The sequence below is a fragment of the Pleurodeles waltl genome, chromosome 2_2, assembly GCF_031143425.1.
Source record: "Pleurodeles waltl isolate 20211129_DDA chromosome 2_2, aPleWal1.hap1.20221129, whole genome shotgun sequence".
In the NCBI taxonomy this organism is placed as follows: Eukaryota; Metazoa; Chordata; class Amphibia; order Caudata; family Salamandridae; genus Pleurodeles; species Pleurodeles waltl.
Window position 1 is genome coordinate 1131652247 of NC_090439.1, and position 20453 is coordinate 1131672699.

At 47.3% G+C, this 20453-nt stretch overlaps 1 protein-coding gene across 1 annotated transcript in view; it reads right to left on the bottom strand.

The window, feature by feature from the left end:
• Positions 1-20453, bottom strand: part of LOC138278601 (uncharacterized) — a 124029-nt gene that overhangs the window by 4053 nt on the left and 99523 nt on the right. The window contains exon 4 of the mRNA XM_069219262.1: positions 3792-4037. Coding sequence (XP_069075363.1) covers positions 3792-4037 — 246 coding nt within the window. The remainder of the gene's footprint in view (positions 1-3791; positions 4038-20453) is intronic.

A 20453-nucleotide genomic window follows, 5' to 3' on the forward strand; every position in this document is an offset into this window, starting at 1 on the left:
AGTTGGTTGTTGAAGCACCTGTGCTACAACCATTTATTTCTGGAAAGAAATGTGTTATTAGTTTTGATGCCAGTTTGCAAGGGTTGGGGGTTAGCATTAGGAAAAATGGTGAATGGAAAAGAAAACACTGTGGCATTTGCTTCCAGGTCACCCAAAACTGCTGAAGTTAACTACAACACCATAGTTAGCGAGCTAAGGGCTTGTGTGTGGGCATCTCAAGAGTTTAAACCATATCTTTGGGGAACCAGCTTTGATGTATTTACGGATCATAAACCATTAGTTTACTTACTAAATGGAAGTGGCCAAAGCAATGAGTCTGCTCGGTCAATCAGGCTTATATCAAAACTACAGGAGTATGACATTATTGTTATGTATGTGCAAGGAGGTAGGAATTTCAGAACCGACTACCTTGCAAGGATGCCACTTACAAAAAGTTGTTGGGATAATCTGGTTGATATGAAGCACAAATATGTGATTGGACTACTGGATGCTGTAAGTATCTCTAATGTGACATTTTCTCAATCTGATTGATTTAAAGCTGTTGTTATGGATGATGTCCTCAAGCGGGTAATGAAACATATGAGGGAAGGCTGGCCTAGAGATAATTGCCTTGTACCTGATCTTCGTGCATTTCCGCAAGTGGATTCTGAGCTTTCTTGCGAAAACGGAATTTTGTTGAGAAACCACCACTTGGGTTGAGAGTCAGTCTTTTGAAAAGTGCTCATAGTGGACATTTTGGTATTTCTTGTACTTTGAAAAGGTTACATCAATTCTATTGGTGGCCAGGGATGGATAACGATGTTCACAAGTAGGTTAATGCCTGTTCTGAAGGTCTTGTTTCAGACAAGCACTGGAGATAGCTGTAATGACCTTTATGTCCTGTACCTTTTCCAGAAAAAACTTGGGAGAAAGTAGCTCTTGATTTTTCAGGCCCTTTCAACCTTCTACCTGCGGAGATGCAATTTCTAATAGTCCTAGCTGACTATTGCTCCAGATACATTCATTACCCTTTTGTTGATGCTGCTTCTATCAGAAATGCTGTGAATTATCTGTGGAGTGTGTTTTCAAATCACATTCCTCCTAGGTATATCATTACTGACAGTGTACCCATTTTTCTTCACAGAAAATATGTGACTTTCTTGCAGTTGCATGATATTAAACACATGCAAGTATCACTTCACATCCCTTCTTCTAATGGCCTTGTGGAAAGGGCTAACCCTTTGTTAAAGGAAGGAGTGCACACCAGTATGTTTGCTGCTGTATGTGTCAATAAATATCTTAAGCAGAATGTTTGGGCATATCTGACACCAGCTCACTTGACTACTGGGGTGACCCCGTTTAGACTGCTAAGGGGAAGAAATCCCAATGTGCCCATCTTCCTAATTGGTTAGGTTCCACTCATGAATATTCTTTTAATGATGTGGAGTCATTTGACGAAACAATTTGTAGTCAGGTGCACAAGATCCAAGAAAAAAACAACATTTCTTTAACAATAAGAGGAAGGTTAAAGAGATAAAGTTTGAAGTGGAAAGTTGGGTTCTTATCACAAAACCCCATGAAAGTTACCAAGGGAGAATCTTGATTCCCATTACCTGCCAAAATAGACAGTGGGCCTGATTTAGAGTTTGGGTGGAGGAGGTTACAAAAGTGACAGATTTCCCATCCACCAAATTACGATCCCATTATAGCCTTTGGAGAACATAATACGGAGGATGGGATCTCCATCACGTTTGTTATGGAGTAACCCCTCTGCTAAACTCCAAATTAAGCCCAAAGTTTCTAAAACACCAGTTCTTTTGAATGGTAAGCTAATGCTAATGAAGGCTTGCTGGAATAAAATAGTGCTTTTCTCGTTACAGTTTCTCAAGCGGAAATCATTATGCGCACACATAATGTTAAAGATGATGTGAACCCAAACACTGATGTTGGTTCTCGTTTAGAAAAGGATGCCAGTCTTTGGACCACTTTGCACCATCTTTCTAGCAATACCCAGGTCGCCACGAACACGTATATGTGTATTAGTCCTGAAGTTGGTCCTAGTGATGTTACTTTGGAGAAGGATTCTTTTCTTCATTGCCTTCTTTCAATGGTGTTTCTTCTGGTTTGAAAGAAAAAAATCTTGATTGATTGATTGTCAGGGAATGCCTGAGTTGGATGAAAGTTCAAATTACCTGCTAAGTCTATGGATTATGATTTGTGTTGAGGTCAGATTTATCTGAAAAGATGATAGACTAAGGCCCTCATTACAACCCCGGCGGGTGGTGGAATAGTGGAGGTATTACCGCCAACAGGCTGGTGGTACCTACCTCCACTATTATGACATTGGCGGTTTGGCTCAAGCCAAACTGCCAATGTACCACTCCGTCCGCCAGGGTGGAAATGGCCGCTGGGCTGGAGGCTACGGTCTCCAGCCAGGCGGCTGCCACAATCCCACCCTTGGGATCATGACCCCGCCTACCGCCATGGTTTTCATGGCAAACTTACTGCCACGAAAACCATGGCGGTAGGCACTATCAGTGCCAGGGAATTCCTTCCCTGGCACTGATAGGGGTCTCCTGCCACCCCCCTCCCCAGAGTTCTCCCCCACCTTCCCCCTCCCTCTCCTGCCCCCGCACACTTACACACCCACACGCACACACATACACACATGCATAGCCACATCCACCCAAGCATGCACACATACATAATCAGACATACACACCCTCCACACTCACAACTCTCCCCACCCCCATCTCCTGTCAGAGACCCCGACTTACCTGCTTGCAGGGGGTCCTCCGGCAGGATACGGACACGGCGCTGCAGTCAGCAGCAGCGTCCGCCAGCGGAACACCGCCAGGCCGTATCATTGCTCATGATACGGTCGGCGGTGTTTTCCTGGCGTGGCACTGCTGCTGACAGCAGCGCCACCTTACCGCCATCCGCCGTCATGACCGTCGACAGTATTCCTCCAGCCTTCTGGCGGAATTCCGTCAAAGGTCATAATGTGGGTGGGCGGCTGGTAGCCACGGCAGCGGTATGTTGGCTGCCGTTGCTGTGGCGGTAGGCGCTCAATACCGCCAATGTTGAAATGACCACCTATGTTTTGTTTTAATTTCATTGATGAAAATCTTAACTTGTTTTGTTTTAGTAAGGAGTGTGATGGTTCATTCTTCTTTTATGGTATGTGTATTTCTTTTAATGTTCTACAATCTGCAGTTGCATTTATTTAATTTATGTTCTACTTCCAGAGAGCGTCTCTAGTTCAGTTGCTGCTGATCGCCGATCTTTTACTCCAATAAACCACATTTAATTTGTGAAATTTCATCTGGCGTCACTCGGCCTTTATTGCTACACCACTGTTGGTAATGTGAAGTTTTATTAAGAGGAAGTTGTTAAAGAGTCAAGGAGGAAGTGATCCTTCCAGCAATTCAGACAAAGGCAAACTTTCTTTCCCTGGAATTCTGGATCTTCAGTAAAGAAGTGAAGTGCCAGCTGCTCACTCAAGAGTGAGGAGTACTTCACTCAAGAATACATTATGAGCCACACAAGCCTTAAAAACAATTAACACAACCAACAGGCTTTTCACCAAAAGGGATTTCAGGTTAGTGGATCCATCCTTTAATCTTTTTTTAAAATTTTAATATGAAATGAAACTTCTCAGAACTCCGCTGACATATTTACTCACTTAACCAATCTGCACAACAAATGTCAAAATCAAACAGGAACAAACATTTGTTGTGTAAAGTATTGCACATAAAGTTAATGTACACACAACAAAAATAGCATACATTCTAGAGCTCAACCCAGCTTACCTTCTCATTGTATTCCTTGACATCATTATGGACAGGACATCCTAAAAGGACAAGGTACTGAAATCCAAGTTTTGTGTAGGGTTGCACAGGCACCACCACAGTGTTCCCATTTGAGAGTTCTGGCATTATGCGAATCTGCTCACACAGTTGATCCAGTGCTCCCCCGTCCCTACCCAGGAAAGACTGAGCATCAACCACCGGGATCCCATCTTGGTTTACTGGAACTAGCACAACAAGAGCATGGACCTGAGAGATGGAAAATTTATTTTAATTTCACCACAAAGGCAGGTTAAGTAGAGAGGTCTACTCTTCATTCTCTGAGCTTTGTAGAATGGGTCAGCTCTGAGAAAGAAACATGAAGAACAAGCACTTGTGGCTAATGACGTTCACTGAACTTGACAGTCTTGGATGGTTTAAAGGGGGAATCAATTGTAGGTAAAAGAAAAGTCATGTATCTCTAAAGATCACCAGCAAAAGCCCTTATAGAATGTTTCCCTGTTTAATTAAATTATTTGAGCTCTGAGATGTATTGTGACAACATTCACCATATGGCCCTTTTAACCACAGCTTGGACTAGAGGTCCATCTAAGACAATTAAGGTACTTTCAAACCACATGCTATGCTGTCTCTTGATCATGAAGCTAGCGCCTCCAATCCAGCTCTTCCCTAAGAAAGCATAAATATGTAATTTTTTATCCCTAATCAAAAATTGCTTTTTCAGAATGTGCATCAGATTTTGGGCCCAATTACAAGTGTGGCGGTCTATAGACTGCCACACCCGTGGTGGCAGTCAGGCCAACCGCCAATGCGGCCGTGGTGGCTTTCAGGCTCACTGCCAATGCAGTGGTCTGACCGCCACATTACAACCCTCTCAGATCCCGGCGGTCTCGAGGATGGTGGTGGCACCAATCTGCCAGGGCAGTGCTGCAAGGGGGTATGGTGCGGGAAGTTAATTACATGATAAATAATTTATGTGTTTTAATCAATAATTATTTATTAAATTGTTTAATAATCACGTAAAATTTTTAATTATTTTTTATTTACACATATATATATATATATATATATATATATATAATATATACTTTTTTGGGGTTATGCAGTAATATTCATATTAAGGGTATTATATTTGTTCTAAATTATTAGGGTCATTCAAAAATGTTATGTGTTGGAACCAAAGTATTTTCCCTACTGTAGCACAGACTGGAGTGGGAATAGTAACTATTACTCCTCTGAAGTATGTTTTAATTACTGTTGCACAGACTGGAGTGGAAATAGTCAATCAAATCTCTCTGAAGTCCAATGTTTTCTTTACTGTTGCACAGAGTGGAAGGGGAATAGTTAAATTTACCCGGCCGAAGTCGAACACTTTTCCTACTGTTGCACAGACTGGAGTGGAAATATTAAATCGAATAATTCCGAAGTCCAACGTTTCTTTACTGCTGCATAGAGTGGAGTGGGAATAGTAAAATTGACCTATTCGAAGTCAAACACAACAGGAGTTGGCTGCAGGCCGTGCGGCCAACACCCCCCACACATGCACAGAACCACTTACCTTTAACTCATGTGCGGTGGGGGATTGGTGTGTGAGTGAGTGTATTTTTTTTCCCACTATGTTTCGGATCTGCGGATCCATTGCGGATTTACACTGGGGGTCACACTGAGCCCCGCTGTGGATCTGCAGAACGGGCATTAAAAAAAATTGGGGCCATTTGTTGCCCATGAGGTGTCCCTCAGTGACCCCTTCATGTGTCCTATGGGGTCTGGATACAATTATCCTCACCCCTTATATGTGTTTTATTTATCTTTTCTCAAGAAACAATATGGCTGCCTCAACTTTCCTTTCCGGTTGCGGCCAGCCAATCAGGGCTTTGCAAAACATTTGCCTCCAGGTCTGTAGGTACCCATAAAGGATCTGTGCCCCTAGATATCTATATTTTTTTCCCCTTAATAACTCCCAAACTATTGAAAAGATTTACAAAAAATTACAAAAACGGCTATTTCTAGAAGAAGATCTACCTTTCTCTCAAATTTTGTGTAATTCCATTCAGCGGTTCAGGCAGTACCCGTGCCTACAAATTGCAAAATCCCCATAGACACTGCATGGACAAAAAGTGTCAAAGTTATTAGCAAAACAAAAAATGCTTTGTCTATGGGAAAAGTTGATCATAGCTATAACTATTTTTAGTAAATGTCGTTTGTTTTAGAATTCACAGTTTCATTTATTTAATCACTTTATTAATTTATTTAATGATTTGCAGTTTATTTGTTAATATTTTTTAGGTTTAATTATATATATATATATAGATATATATATATATATATACATATATATGTGTGTGTGTACATATATATATATATATATATATACACATACTCTTTACATTAGTAAATGTAAAAAATAGCTCAAAAAATTCAATATAATGTAAAATATATATTATTGATAGTGTTACTTTATGTGTATATATATATATATATATATATATATATATATATATATATATATATTTGTATATGTATATAAACATACACACACATATGTGATGATATATGTGTGTGTTTAGTTTTAGATAAGTATATATTTATATAAAGTAGTAAGTATTATTTAAATGTATTAATTTAAATTATTATATTGTATGGATAAATATTTAAGATTTGTTTTTTAAAACTATATATATATATATTAAAAACAATACGTGTGTATGTTTTTCAACAATGTTAGTGTGAAACAATATTTTTTCGAAATTTCTTTACTTAACATTATAAGTACAGGAAAACTATTTTTGCAAACAATATCATTGACACAATATTTTTGTTGTACAATTTTGTTGGTTCTGATATTATGTTAGTGTTCCACACAGAAGTCCACAGCAGCAGGCAGTCCTCTGTGAGTCCTTCTGCAGGTCTAGAAAGTGATTTGAAGAGTGGACATCAGCATCCTATTTTTATACCGGGTGCCTCCTTGGAAGTTTCTTGAGGGTCCCCTTTCAGAAGTATTTGGAGTTTCGTGCCTCTCTGCCACAATCTGTCTGCAGACACAATAGGCTAGTGTGAAGTTCTTTATTTGAGAGCAGAGCATAGCCTACTGAATTGCAAGTGGGGCTGTGCCCAGCTCTGCCCACCCATCCTACCTTAGATCCCCATCCTGGCACACCTAATCCCTCTATTGCGCGGCTGTCCGGGAGGAATATACAAAAGCCAACTGCCACCTTCACCCAATCATGTGATCCATGAAAAGGCTGCTGGCATCAAATAGGACAGGAAAATGCCAACTTTCTAAGAATGGCATTTTCAAAATGACTGGGCTGATTACGATCTCAGCAGTCTGACCACTGAGATCTCCAATATGACAGTGGGGAGGCGGCCGCCAAGCTGTCGGCTGACCGGAGGAAACACAGTGAAGGCACTGGCCTCAGCTGTCCGCCAATGCCACCACACACAGCACACTTGGAATGCGCATTGTCTGCCATGGGAGACAGTGCGCATTCCAAGTGTGCTGACAGGGGGGCCCCAACTCTGCCTTTCTGCCAGCCTTTTCATGGCAGGTTCCCTGCCATGAAAAGTCTGGTGGAAAAGAAAGTCATGATCAGCACGGAGGTGCCGAACTCAGCACCACCGTTGTCTCCACGAATTTCACCGTCGCCAACCTATCGGGATCAATGATCCTGGCGGAGGCAGCAGTGTGCTGGAGGTCCAACCGCCAGCATCGTAATGTGGAGGTTATACTGCCAGAGGTTGTGGCAGTCTGACCTCCACCGTGGGTACGACAGTTTTCAGACCACCCTACTCATAATAAGCCCCTATGATTAAATATTAAACTTTACCATCCAAAAGGATTTTAAATTACAAATGTTCACACACCAAACATGACATTCCTACCTCTTTTCAATCAAACCTTAACAATTATTAAATGTAATACCTGTAACCCAATGTTATCCTATCGGAGAGGTACGCCTCCCAGTAGTGAAAAACAAAGTTTTTCACGACCCGACCAGGACAGATAAAAATACATGACAATTTTTTTAATTACAATGTACCCTTCCCTATGGGCTGGCTAAGGACTACTTTAGGGGTGACTCATATGCAACAAAAAAGGGTTTAAGGCTTGACATGGGGTTATTATGCCAAGTCGAATTGGCAGTTTAAAACTGCCAATAGGCTGCAATGGCAGGCCTGAGACATGTTCTAAGGGACTATTTAAGTGAGTGTCACAGTTACAGCGACAGGACCACTAGTAGCATTTCATTTTCCAGCCCTCACTATATGGTACACCAGTTTACTAGGGACTCATAGTTAAAATAAATATGACTATCATGTGTGAGCCAACGTTGCCATGTTTTGGAGAGTGAGCCCATGCAATTTCGCACTGGTTAGATGTGGTAAATTGCACAGAATTCTAAAGCCAAAAATAACAAACTAAGCAAAATAGTAAGTGTGAAGGCAAAATGATTGAGGGGAAAACAACCCTCAGACTGACAGGTCTAACATAAGCCCCCCCGAGCAGGAAGTGGGGAGAACAACCTAACCTTCTGGGAGCTCGTATCACTAAAGCGGAAGAACCTGGACAGACCATCAACAGTGGAGTGGTCTGACCCAGGACGGTGCTCCACTGTAAAGTCAATAACCCTGTAGGGAGATGGACCACTTCAACAGTTTGGGATTCGCACCCCTCATCTGCATGAGCCATTTGGTTTGCCTGAACCCAGACATGAATCTGAAACAGGAATGGCCTCAACTTCTTCAGTGCCTAGAACACAGCAAAGGCTTTGCTTTCAATAGCACTCCCCCTATATTCCCTGTGAAGTAACCTCCTACTGATGAAAGCTACAGCTTGGTCTAGGTCCTCCTCATGTAACTGTGCCAACACAGCTCCTATGCCATGCTCTGAGGCATCAGACTGAACAATTAATTAGTTGAAGTTGTCAGTGGTCTCAAGTAAAGGTATGGTACACATGTCCTGTTTGAGAGTGTCAAAGGCTTTCTGGCGGACCTCTGTTCAGATCTCCTTAAGAAACCTCTAATATCAATTCAGGCCCAGGAAGTTGCTTACTTCTGTTTTGGTTTCGGGGGCTTCCCAGGCTAGAACAGTCTAGCCTCACCCTCAACTAAAGATGGCTCTCTGGGGTACAGAATGCTGAAATCTCTTTTGGCCCCTCAGTTACGGCAATTTGCCAGTATCCTGAAAATTTGTGAGATAAAAACTGCTCTGGAACTTGGCAGCCCCCAACCTATCTACAAACTCAACAGCTCGGGCATGGGATGTGTGTAAGGAAATGCCTCCTTGGCATGGTTACCCCCTGACTTTTTGCCTTTGCTGATGCCAAGTTATGATTTGAAAGTGTGCTGAGGCCTGCTAACCAGGCCCCAGAACTAGTGTTCTTTCCCTAACCTGTACCTTTGTTTCCACAATTGGCACACCCTGGCATCCAGGTAAGTCCCTTGTAACTGATACCCCTGGTACCAAGGGCCCTGATGCCAGGGAAGGTCTCTAAGAGCTGCAGCATGTCTTATGCCACCCTGGAGACCCCTCACTCAGCACAGACACACTGCTTGCCAGCTTGTGTGTGTTGATGGGGAGAAAAACGAGTAAGTCGACATGGCACTCCCCTCAGGGTGCCATGTCAACCTCACACTGCTTATGGCATAGATAAGTCACCCCTCTAGCAGGCCTTACAGCCCTAAGGCAGGGTGCACTATACCATAGCTGAGGGCATAAGTGCATGAGCACTATGCCCCTACAGTGTCTAAGCAAAACCTTAGACATTGTAAGTGCAGGGTAGCCATAAGAGTATATGGTCTGGGAGTCTGTCAAACACGAACTCCACATCACCATAATGGCTACACTGAAAACTGGTAGGTTTGGTATCAAACTTCTCAGCACAATCAATGCACACTGATGTCAGTGTACATTTTATTGTAAAATACACCCCAGAGGGCATCTTAGAGATGCCCCCTGAAACCATACCCGACTACCAGTGTGGGTTGACTAGTTTTAGCAGCCTGCCACACACCAGACATGTTGCTGGCCACATGGGGAGAGTGCCTTTGTCACTCTGTGGCTAGTAACAAAGCCTGTACTGGGTGGAGGTGCCTCTCACCTCCCCCTGCAGGAACTGTAACACCTGGCGGTGAGCCTCAAAGGCTCACCCCCTTTGTTACAGCACCCCAGGGCACTCCAGCTAGTGGAGTTGCCCGCCCCCTCCGGCCACGGACCCACTTTTGGCGGCAAGGCCGGAGGAGATAATGAGAAAAACAAGGAGGAGTCACTGGCCAGTCAGGACAGACCCTAAGGTGTCCTGAGCTGAGGTGACTCTGACTTTTAGAAATCCTCCATCTTGCAGATGGAGGATTCCCCCAATAGGATTAGGGATGTGCCCCCCTCCCCTCAGGGAGGAGGCACAAAGAGGGTGTAGCCACCCTCAGGGCTAGTAGCCATTGGCTACTAACCCCCCAGACCTAAACACATCCCTAAATCGAGTATTTAGGGGCTCCCAGAACCTAGGTAACTAGATTCCTGCAACCTAAGACGAAGAAGGACTGCTGAGCTGAAAAACCTGCAGAGAAGACGGAGACACCAACTGCTTTGGCCCCAGCTCTACCGGCCTGTCTCCCCACTTCAAGAGACCTGCAACAGCGACGCGTTCCACAGGGTGAAGCGAGCTCTGAAGCCTCAGAGGACTACCCTGCATCTAAAAAGACCAAGAACTCCAGAGGACAGCGGCCCTGTTCCACAAAGACTGCAACTTTGCAACTTTGAAGCAACTTTTAAAGACCACACGTTGCCCGCCGGAAGCGTGAGACTTTCCACTCTGCACCCGACGCCCCCGGCTCGACTTGTGGAGAAACAACGCTACAGGGAGGACTCCCCGGCGACTGCGAGCCCGTGAGTAGCCAGAGTTGACACCCCTGAACCCCACAGCGACGCCTGCAGAGGGAATCCCGAGGCTCCCCCTGACTGCGACTGCCTGCTTCAAAGACCCGACGCCTGGTAAAGACACTGCACCCGCAGCCCCCAGGACCTGAAAGATCCGACCTCCAGTGCAGGAGCGACCCCCAGGTGGCCCTCTTCCTTGCCCAGGTGGTGGCTACCCCAAGGAGACCCCCCCCTTGCCTGCCTGCATCGCTGAAGAAACCCCTTGGTCTCCCATTGAATCCTATTGCGAACCCGACGCCTATTTGCACACTGCACCCGGCCGCCCCGTGCCGCTGAGGGTGTACTTTTTGTGCTGACTTGTGTCCCCCCCGGCACCCTACAAAACCCCCCTGGTCTGCCCTCCGAAGACGCGGGTACTTACCTGCTGGCAGACTGGAACCGGGGCACATCCTTCTCCATTGAAGCCAATGCGTTTTGGGCACAACTTTGACCTCTGCACCTGACCGGCCCTGAGCTGCTGGTGTGGTAACTTTGGGGTTTCCCTGAACCCCCAATGGTGGGCTACCTTGGACCCAACTTTGAACCCTGTAGGTGGTTTACTTACCTGCAAATCTAACAAACACTTACCTCCCCCAGGAACTGTTGAAAATTGCACTGTGTCTAGTTTTAAAATAGCTTATTGCCATTTGTGTGAAAACTGTATATGCTATTTTGCTAATTCAAAGTTCCTAAAGTTCCTAAGTGAAATACCTTTCATTTAAAGTATTGTTTGTAAATCTTGAACCTGTGGTTCTTAAAATAAACTAAGAAAATGTATTTTTCTATATAAAAACCTATTGGCCTGGAATTGTCTTTGAGTGTGTGTTCCCCATGTATTGCCTGTGTGTGTACAACACATGCTTAACACTACCCTCTGATAAGCCTACTGCTCGACCACACTACCACAAAATAGAGCATTAGAATTATCTCTTTTTGCCACTATCTTACCTCTAAGGGGAACCCTTGGACTCAGTGCATGCTATTTCTTACTTTGAAATAGTACATACAGAGCCAACTTCCTACAATGTGCATCAGTCTTGGTGAAAGAATTGAGCCCCCTGAAGTCCACACAGAGCCTGAGGTCTGGGACAACACCCAGTAGGACGGCTTTGGATACCAGCACCACTGGGCGGGATCAGTGACTCCTGGAGTGCTCAATTACTTCTAACTCCAGCATTCTGAAGACTTCCTCCTTAATGCTGGCACTCACTTTAGCTGACAGCCTGTAGGGTTTATTCTTGAGAGGCAGGTTGTCTTCAATGTCTACATCATGAGTACACAAGTGTATAGTCTCAGGCATGAGGGAGAACAGTGAGGCAAATTGTCCCAACTACTGTTGACAGTCCCCCTGCTGTTCCAGGGTCACCTTCCACTGACCCATCGTTCTCTTTGATTGAAAGGAGGTCAGGGTGAGGTTCACTCTCCTCTTCGAATCCATCACCTGTCACCAGCAGCATGATGATCTCAGACCACTCGTACTGAGGTGATAAACATGGAGTACCCTTAAGGGGTTTCTGGAAGTAGGTAGCCTCCCCCTTTCTCTCCTTCACCTCATATGACCCTGTCCAATGTTCATGGAGGGCCTTGGGCCCTACTGTCTCCATCACCCACACTTTTTGGCCAGGCTGAAACTCCACCAGAGTGGTCTCCTGATCATACCAGAGTTTCATGGCTTCCAAGTTTTCTGAAGCCTCCTTCCAGAATTTCTGCAGCTAGTTTCTGAAGGCCAGCATATAGCTAACCACATCTGGAGGGGCGGCATGCTTGGGAGCTTGCTTCCACTCCTCTTTAACAAGATTGGGAGGTCCCCTAACAGGCTGCCCTCACAGGAGTTCAAATGGGATGAACCATACTCCCTTCTGTGGTGCCTCACTGTAGGCAAAGTGTAGGCATGGTAAGAGGACGTCTCATTTTCATATCATGGGCTCAGGTAGGCCCATAATCATGCCTTTTAGGGGCTTATTAAATCTTTCAACAAACCCATTTGTTTGAGGATAATAGGGAGTGGAGAACTTGTAGGATACCCTACCCTCTTGCCCCCATGGACTTCAGGCATGCTGACATGAAGTGGGTGCCCCTTTCAAAGACCACTAATTTGGGGAACGCCACTGGAGTGAAAATCCCCATTAGGGCCATAGCCACTGCAAGTGCAGCCACAGATCTCAGAGGGATGGCCTCTGGGTACCTAGTAGTATAGTCTACCAAATTCAGACTACTCCTGTTGCCTAGGGCAGTTTTGGAGTCCATGGGTCCAACAAGATTGATGCCCCTCCTTTCAAAGCGGGTACCAATGATAGCTAAGGGAATCAGGGGAGCCTTAAGCTTCTTCTCCTGTTTTTCCACTGGGCTTGAATGTGGGACACGTCCTACAGAAGGTATCTGAAGATGCCTTCATCCAGGGCCAATAAGAGTGCCCTCAGATGTCCTGCCACAGATATATCATGAGCCAGTCCCAGTAAGAAGGTCCTGTAGCTTTGGGGGACCACCAACACAGATATTGCCCCATGCACAGGTGCCTTCGGCTCACTATACAGGAGGTCATTTACCCAATAGAGGAGATGTCACCAGCTTCAGCTTGCGGTCTCATGACTTCCAGGGTTGCGTACCCTTTCTGTGCCTTACAGAGCACTTACCTGTTGGGCTCACCCTCCAAATGCCATTCAGCAAGCCTTGGCAGGTCTCCTAGGACAGCAATTTCCTCTCCAGTAGGCTCTGGGGAGGCTTACTCTAGCATCCCATCATCCTGTTCTGTGTGAGATTTGAGGGCTGGCTTCACACACCCCCTGCACTTTCCTTTCTTGGCAGCTGCCTGGTTCATTTTACTAGGCTTCATGCTGCTTTGACTCACTTCCTCGGCAGTCATGGTCCGTGTGGTCATGCAAATCTACTCAGCTCTCATGTCCACCAACTCCTCAGGAGATAGGCCTTGGAAAGATACACTTCTCCCTGGTCCGCTGGTAAAGACCCCACTGCTGTGGGTGGGTTATCCTCCTCTTTTGGGTGTTGCAGCTCAAGACCGGTAACCAGGTTCTCCTCTGACTGCCCCAAAGCCTCCTACTCATCCTCTGGTTCCCCCAGCATCTGGTGGCTTCCTCATAGGCACTGAGGGCCTTCTGGAGATCCTCCTTCAAAGATCCTTTTGACTTGGAAGCCCGTCTCCTGTCAGAATTTCTTCAGCAGAGCTACAGTGTAGCTTTTCAGGTTACTGAGCTCAAGCTTCTTCCTTGCTGGTAGGGTCACAGGCACAGTCAGGTAGGATGGGAGTGAGCTTAGAAAAAGCTAAAGTAGCCAATCAAATAGAATTGAAAAAGAGCTCAAATATGGTATACATTTTTTTTTATATGGGATACACAAATTACTCTATAGTACTGCACAAACACATTGGACCACACTACTGTACACCAATGTGAGAAGCTGAGTTGCTGGTCGAGGGGGGATGAAACCTTACTCAAGCAGCAGTCATGATCCTTGTCAGGGTGAACCACCAAAAGTCACTAATTTAACCTGTGTTTGACCCTCTGGTAGCTTGGGCACAATAGCAGTCTGACTTAACTTAAAGGCAATGTGGGGGGCAAGACCTGGCTATCCTGCAAGATGGCCGCCATGCTGTGAGGCTCTGCGGGGCAGGGGCATATATCCGCACCTACTCCTGATGGAACGGCTGCCTGGGAAACTTCCTTGCTTTGGGTGCCGAAGCTGTGTGGAGCCAGGAGGTGTGAAAATGGAGCCGGACCGGCAGTAGGCACACTTCAGTTGGCAGAGGCGGTGCCTGTCAGTGGGGCCTATGTCTTGTGTGCGGCTGGTTGGGGTCATGCCCGAGCAGGCCCCTGCCGTGGACGGTCGAGATTTGAGGTGAGATACGGGACAGTGGCCACCCCCACCACCTCCCGTAAGAAGAGAATTCTGGGGCCGCGGAGCACCTGGGCCACTGGAGTAGTTCTGGCGATGTGAGCCTGCGGGGCCGGAGCGGTGGTGAGGATTGGGCCGCGGGCCCTGCAGGTGCGTGTGTTGGCGTGTCGAGGCCTGGGAGTTGGGCCTGGAGTGGCGTGGGTGGTTGGAGCCACGCCCTGGAAGTGAGTTGGGGCCGGCTGACGCCAGACCCACTTTTTCCACTGGATGTTGTGCCCGTTCCCTTGGAGTGGGAGCGGCTCTGTTTGGTGGAGGGCTATGTGATCGGCTCCGGTCCCCACAAGGCATTAACTGGTCTGAGGCTGTCTGGGGCAGGCGAGATGAAAGAAGTGTGAGCGCCCCCCCACCTGTTATAAGCGGAGGCTTGTGAACTGCGGCAGCAGAGAAGGTCGGTGGGACCCAGAGCCCTGTTTTGGGGGCGAGGCACTGTATTGTTGATACCCACCAGTGGCGCTTTAGTGAGGGACCTCCGGGAGCTCAGTGGAGTGCCGCCCCCGGCTCGCATTGCAAGGCACAGCTGGGAGGTGTCTGCGGCTAGTTGGGGTGCTCCAACAGAGGACTTCAGACGTGCAACCCTTCCCTGAGGTGGGCTCCTGCTGCAATGGGGAAAACAGACCATAGACAACCTAAACTTACATTTGAGGGCAAAAAGAAATGCAGTCAGGCCAGCAAGTCAATGGACAATATGCCATCAGAGGAAGACTCTCAGTCAACCACAGTGCGGGCCATGTTTTTAGACCTTAAGCACAGCCTGGCCGGTATAGATGCTAATCTAGATCACCTGACTGAGCAAATAGATCGTTTATAAGAAAGGGTAGATGACCACGACACCCATCTTGAGCAGGTGGAATCCCGCACTTCTGACTTGGTCATCGCGGGGAGGGAGAGCAGCTACTACATATGGAATGGGTGCTGGAAGTAATCCGGAATAAAAACGAAGATCTTGAAGCCCGCTCTAGACGAAATAATATCCATATTCTGGGTCTCCCGGAGTCGACAGCCATGGGGTGCCTCGAAGACTATTTGGAGGCTATGCTGTCTGCGCTTTTCCCTGGGGAGATTTCCCCTGTGCTGGTGGAACGGGCACATAGGTTGCTTGGGCCGCGGCCACCGTCTGGAATGCCGGCGTGCAGGGATAGGGACACAGTGCTTTGCCTTGCTCGGGAGCACCGACCCATACTTTACGACAACGAGCTCAGCATCTTCCCTAACTATATCCCTGGCATGCAGGCGGCCCGCAGGGCGTTTCTTCCGGTCAAGCGCAATCTGAGCCATACGGATGCTAAGTATTCCCTCATCTATCTGGCCAAATTATGCGTGCAGCACAAAGGCAAACTACGTTTTTTTACAGACCCGAAACAGGCAGCCAGATATGCGAAAACCATCCCTAAAAAAGTGATCCTGAGTTCCTTAACTGTGTTCTCTGCCCTGGCCAGCTTTGTGTGTGACCTGCGCCTTGATGCTGACTAGTACGTGATAACACTAGTACCATGGCGGACCCTTCCCCCCCACCCATACCAGGGTGGAAGTCTGATGGCCATGTCAGTGCCTCATTGGATGAGTCCAACTAAGTTGTTTACTGATATGCAGTGGGATCTGTACTTGGGTGGGGGAGGGTTTGTAGGTCTGGCTCATTTGGGGCGCCAGAGTGGGCGGGAGGTGGCTGATGTTTTGTTAGTTCTCGTGTTGGATGTTCTCTTTATACTTCCTCTTATCTGTATCTGCTTGTCATCACTGCTGCTCCGACTTGTGGTTGGAGGGGTTAGATGCAGTACGGTTGAGATATCTGCAGTGCTGGCTCCGGAGGGGGGGGTGACATATGTGAAATTCTTAACCTGGGATATCCGGGGGTTGAATGACAGGCGTAAGATGCAATCAGTATTGGCCTATATGCAGCGCCATGCAATAGATATCTGTATGCTCCAGGAAACTAACCTGACTACCACCACGAGGCACAGGATGAGGGCTGCCTGGATTGGGGAATGCCATGTGGCAACATATTCGAGCTATGCAAGGGGGGGTGGCCATTCTGATTAGAAAAGGGCTGCAATGGCATACTGAGAAAGTGATTACAGAGCCACATGTTCGCTATGTTATACTGCAGGGTACATTATAAAACAAGCTGTTTCGACTGGTGTCAGTCTATGGTCCTAATGTGGATGACCCGCAGTTCTTTGTGGAAGTGTGGCGCTTGGTGTGCTCCTCAGCCCCGGGTCTCTGCTATGGGGAGGAGACTTCAATGTGGTTTTAAATGTAGTGGCAGATCGTGAGAGCCGGGCGCAGCCCCAACATGTGGCAGCTGCTGGGGTGCTTTCCTGGATCCTGGCAGAGGGTGCTGTGTCAGACCTATGGAGGGTGAAACATGGTGATGAAAGAGAGGGAACATGGCTCGGTACCAGGGATGTGGAGCTCTGGACGGAGTCTATAGAACATATGCCTCGCACTTTGTCGGACCATTCACCGGTTCTTTTGAAGTTGGGAATCCCTGGGGGCGCGCGCTGCGACTTCTTGTGGAGGGCTCCTGCGCAATGCACTTAAAGATTAAGCCTTTAGCGAGGAGGTGCAAACCGCTTTAGTGGAATACTTTAATGTTAATAAAGGACCGGTTTCATCTGCAGGCACTTTGTGGGAGGCATTCAAGGTGGTAATCCAGAGGATATGCTTGGCGTATGTGCTCAAGGCGATACGTTGTGAATTGGCAGACCTAGAGGCCCAGCTGACCTCGCTGGAGAAACAACTGTGTGTGGACATGTCTGATGTCTTCCTTGCTGAGGTTCGTGAGAAAGTGTCACAGTTTGAGGAGGCCGTGCTCTGTGAGGTGTGCTTTCTGGGTAAGGAAGCTAAGGCGAGACTGCATGGAGAGGACGAGAGGGCCAGCAGAACACTGGCGGCAATGGTGCGACAGCCGTAGGCCGGGAATTATATTGTGGAACTGCTGGACTCTGATTTTTATGCTTCCCTTTACTCTGCATCGGCGAGACTGTGTTCGGAGACAAATTCAGAAAACTTTGAAGACATCAGCCTGCACTGGCTTGAGAACACACATAGACAATATTTAGACTCTCCGTTCTCTGTTGAGGACATCGTACAGGTCATCCGTAGCTTGCAGGGCGATAAGGCCCCTGGCTTAGATGGGCTTACGGCGGCCTTCTATAAGGAATATGCTGACGTATTGGAGCCACATTTATTAGATGTGTATGCAGAGTAACTTGAGAGTGCCATCCTCCCGCCGTCGTTGTGTGAAGCCCTCATTGTTACCATATTGAAGCCGGGTAAGGACCTGTGCCACTGCGATTTTTACAGGCCGCTCTCGCAAATAAATATGAACAATAAGATATTATCGAAGTTAATAGCAATGCGTCTGCAGCCCCTTCTCCGGTCTCTGGTGCTCCCGGATCAATCTGGCTTTGTGCCAGGTCGTTCGACCCTGTAAAACCTCTGCACCTTCTTTGCGGTGTCCCGAATGATGAACCCTGAAGACCGCGCAGCGGCTGTATTCTTAGACGCAGCTAAAGCGTTTGACTCCCTCGAATAGCCATATATGTTTGGACTGTTGTCGAGGGTGGGTCTGAGCCCCAGATTCATCCAAATAATCTGCCTATTGTATTCGGCTCCAGTTGCGAGATGGAGAGCAAATGGCATGATATCAGACCCCTTTCTGGTGTCTAGGGGAACTCGGCAGGGCTGCCCACTTTCGACCCCTGCTCTTTGCGGTGGCGATGGAGCCACTTGCTGCGCACTTGAGACAACATCATGACCACAGGGGATTAGCGTTTAGACAATGCCCAGTTCTGGTCTCTATGTATGCCGATGATGTTGCTCTATATGTACGGGATCCGCAAATTGACCTCGACATATTAATAGACGAGCTTGTGCGTTTTGGTCAAATCTCCAAGATTACAATAGACTGGTCCAAGTCTGAGATCCTACCTCTGACGGCTGCCACAACACAGTGCCGCTCAGGGTACCCCCTGAGATGGGCCAAGGGCCCGGTGTGCTATTTGGGCATATGGGTTTGCAGGGAGCCGGATGAACTATGGTCGGCCACCTACAGCAGGGCCATTACATGGCTAGAAGATAGGGTGACAGCTTGGTGCGCTCTCCTGTTCTCGCTGACTGGTCGCATAGCAATTGCCAAGATGGTGGTAATACCTAACATTCCTCTCACGCTCACATCTAGCTTCCTGAAATGGCTTCGGTCTTTACTCATATCTCTGGTCTGGGCCGGCAAACAGTCCAGAATCACATGGGAAATGCTCACACAGCCATTCGAACTGGGTGGCCTGGCTGCTCCGGATCTAGACCTTTATTATAATGGCACATAAGCACACTTTGCACATTTTTGGACACACCCTATAAAATATTTATCCCCTAGCTCCAAAGCATGATTCTGTTTGGCCCGATCAACTCTCGGGGTGCTGTATGGACGGCAAGGATGTGGGACGCAGGAGTTGATACGATTGAGTGCACAGCGCATGCCTGGCCGGTGCTCCTTCGGCGGGCTGGGACTGGGGAGCCCTTTGCGCCCTCAGCATCGGTGCTGGATATTGTGAACCCGCGAACATTGGAGGGCAGCCGGATAGGCGAGCATCTGCATGATTTGAAGCTGACAACCTTGGGGTCTTGGTATCCTGAGAACTCATTTGTCTCTCCAGAGGCTGCGCTCTGTGCACCATACGATACCACACGGTATTGCTTCACTTATTTACAAATCAGAGAGCTTCTGCCGTCCAGATACCCTGGCTTCCCTGCAGCGCTCGTGACGAGCCGCGCCTTGGAGCTAATATACAGGTCTCCATCTCCCCGCGGCCTAATCACAGGCCTGTATGTGTGCATGCAGATGTTCGCACCCGCAGTGGCACCCGAGGCAAGAGCGCAGTGGGAGATGGATATAGGGGAGACCCTGTCGGATAATGTTTGGTGTTACTGCTGTGCGCACATGTGTGAGCTTTCTCCCAACTATAGACTATGTTTATTGCATTTTAAATTTCTGCACCGCTTGTACTATACGCCGAGACGCCTCAAGAGGATGGGCGCCCGGTCGGACGAAAGATGCAATAGGTGCGCGGCGCAGGGGGCAGACTTCATGCATTTGGCATGGGACTGCGGGGCATTGCAGGGATAATGGATGACTGTGCTGAGTGTGTTGGAAGTAATGGTCGAGCTCAAACTGCTGCGATTCACTTGCTCTTCTGGGATATGTCAAGGAGTTTCCCCCCAAAAACAGGAGATTGGTTGGGTTTATGTTGGTGCTGGCTAAGTGCAAATTGTCAATGTGCTGGGGTAGGAAACAGACACCCCTTTGTCAGGATTGGTTGTGTGATGAAGTGTACTGCCAGGAACAACTAATGGCCTATTGGGAATTGATGCCGCCTAACTCTCGGCCACGGGATGTATGGACTCCCATGCGGACCTTCTTTGAGTCTAGGCCAAAGAGTTGTACGACGGCTGCAGGCGTATAAAATTAAATGCGTTGTCCCCCTCCCACCCTCTAGTGAGCTGAGTCAATGATTTACCCGGTCAGGCTGACTGCAATAAAAGCAAGGTCTTCCTTTTCTAATCCTTTCCCTCTCTTCTTTCCTCCTTGCTATCTCTTCCTACTTCACTGTTTCCTGGTGCGGACGGTAGCATGCAGAATTGGGCTACTTGCCTCTGGTTTCCTTACACTTTGTTTACATGAAAATGTACTAGATGTGAACTCATAAATAGGAACTGTGCGGATATTTGTAATGTTTCAAAGTCAGTTGTGTTGTCACAATTTGCTCACTGTGTGTCCTGCCTGATGCATCGGGCTGTTTATGTTGTGTACTAGTTTCTCCATTCAAGTAGTAAATAACAAA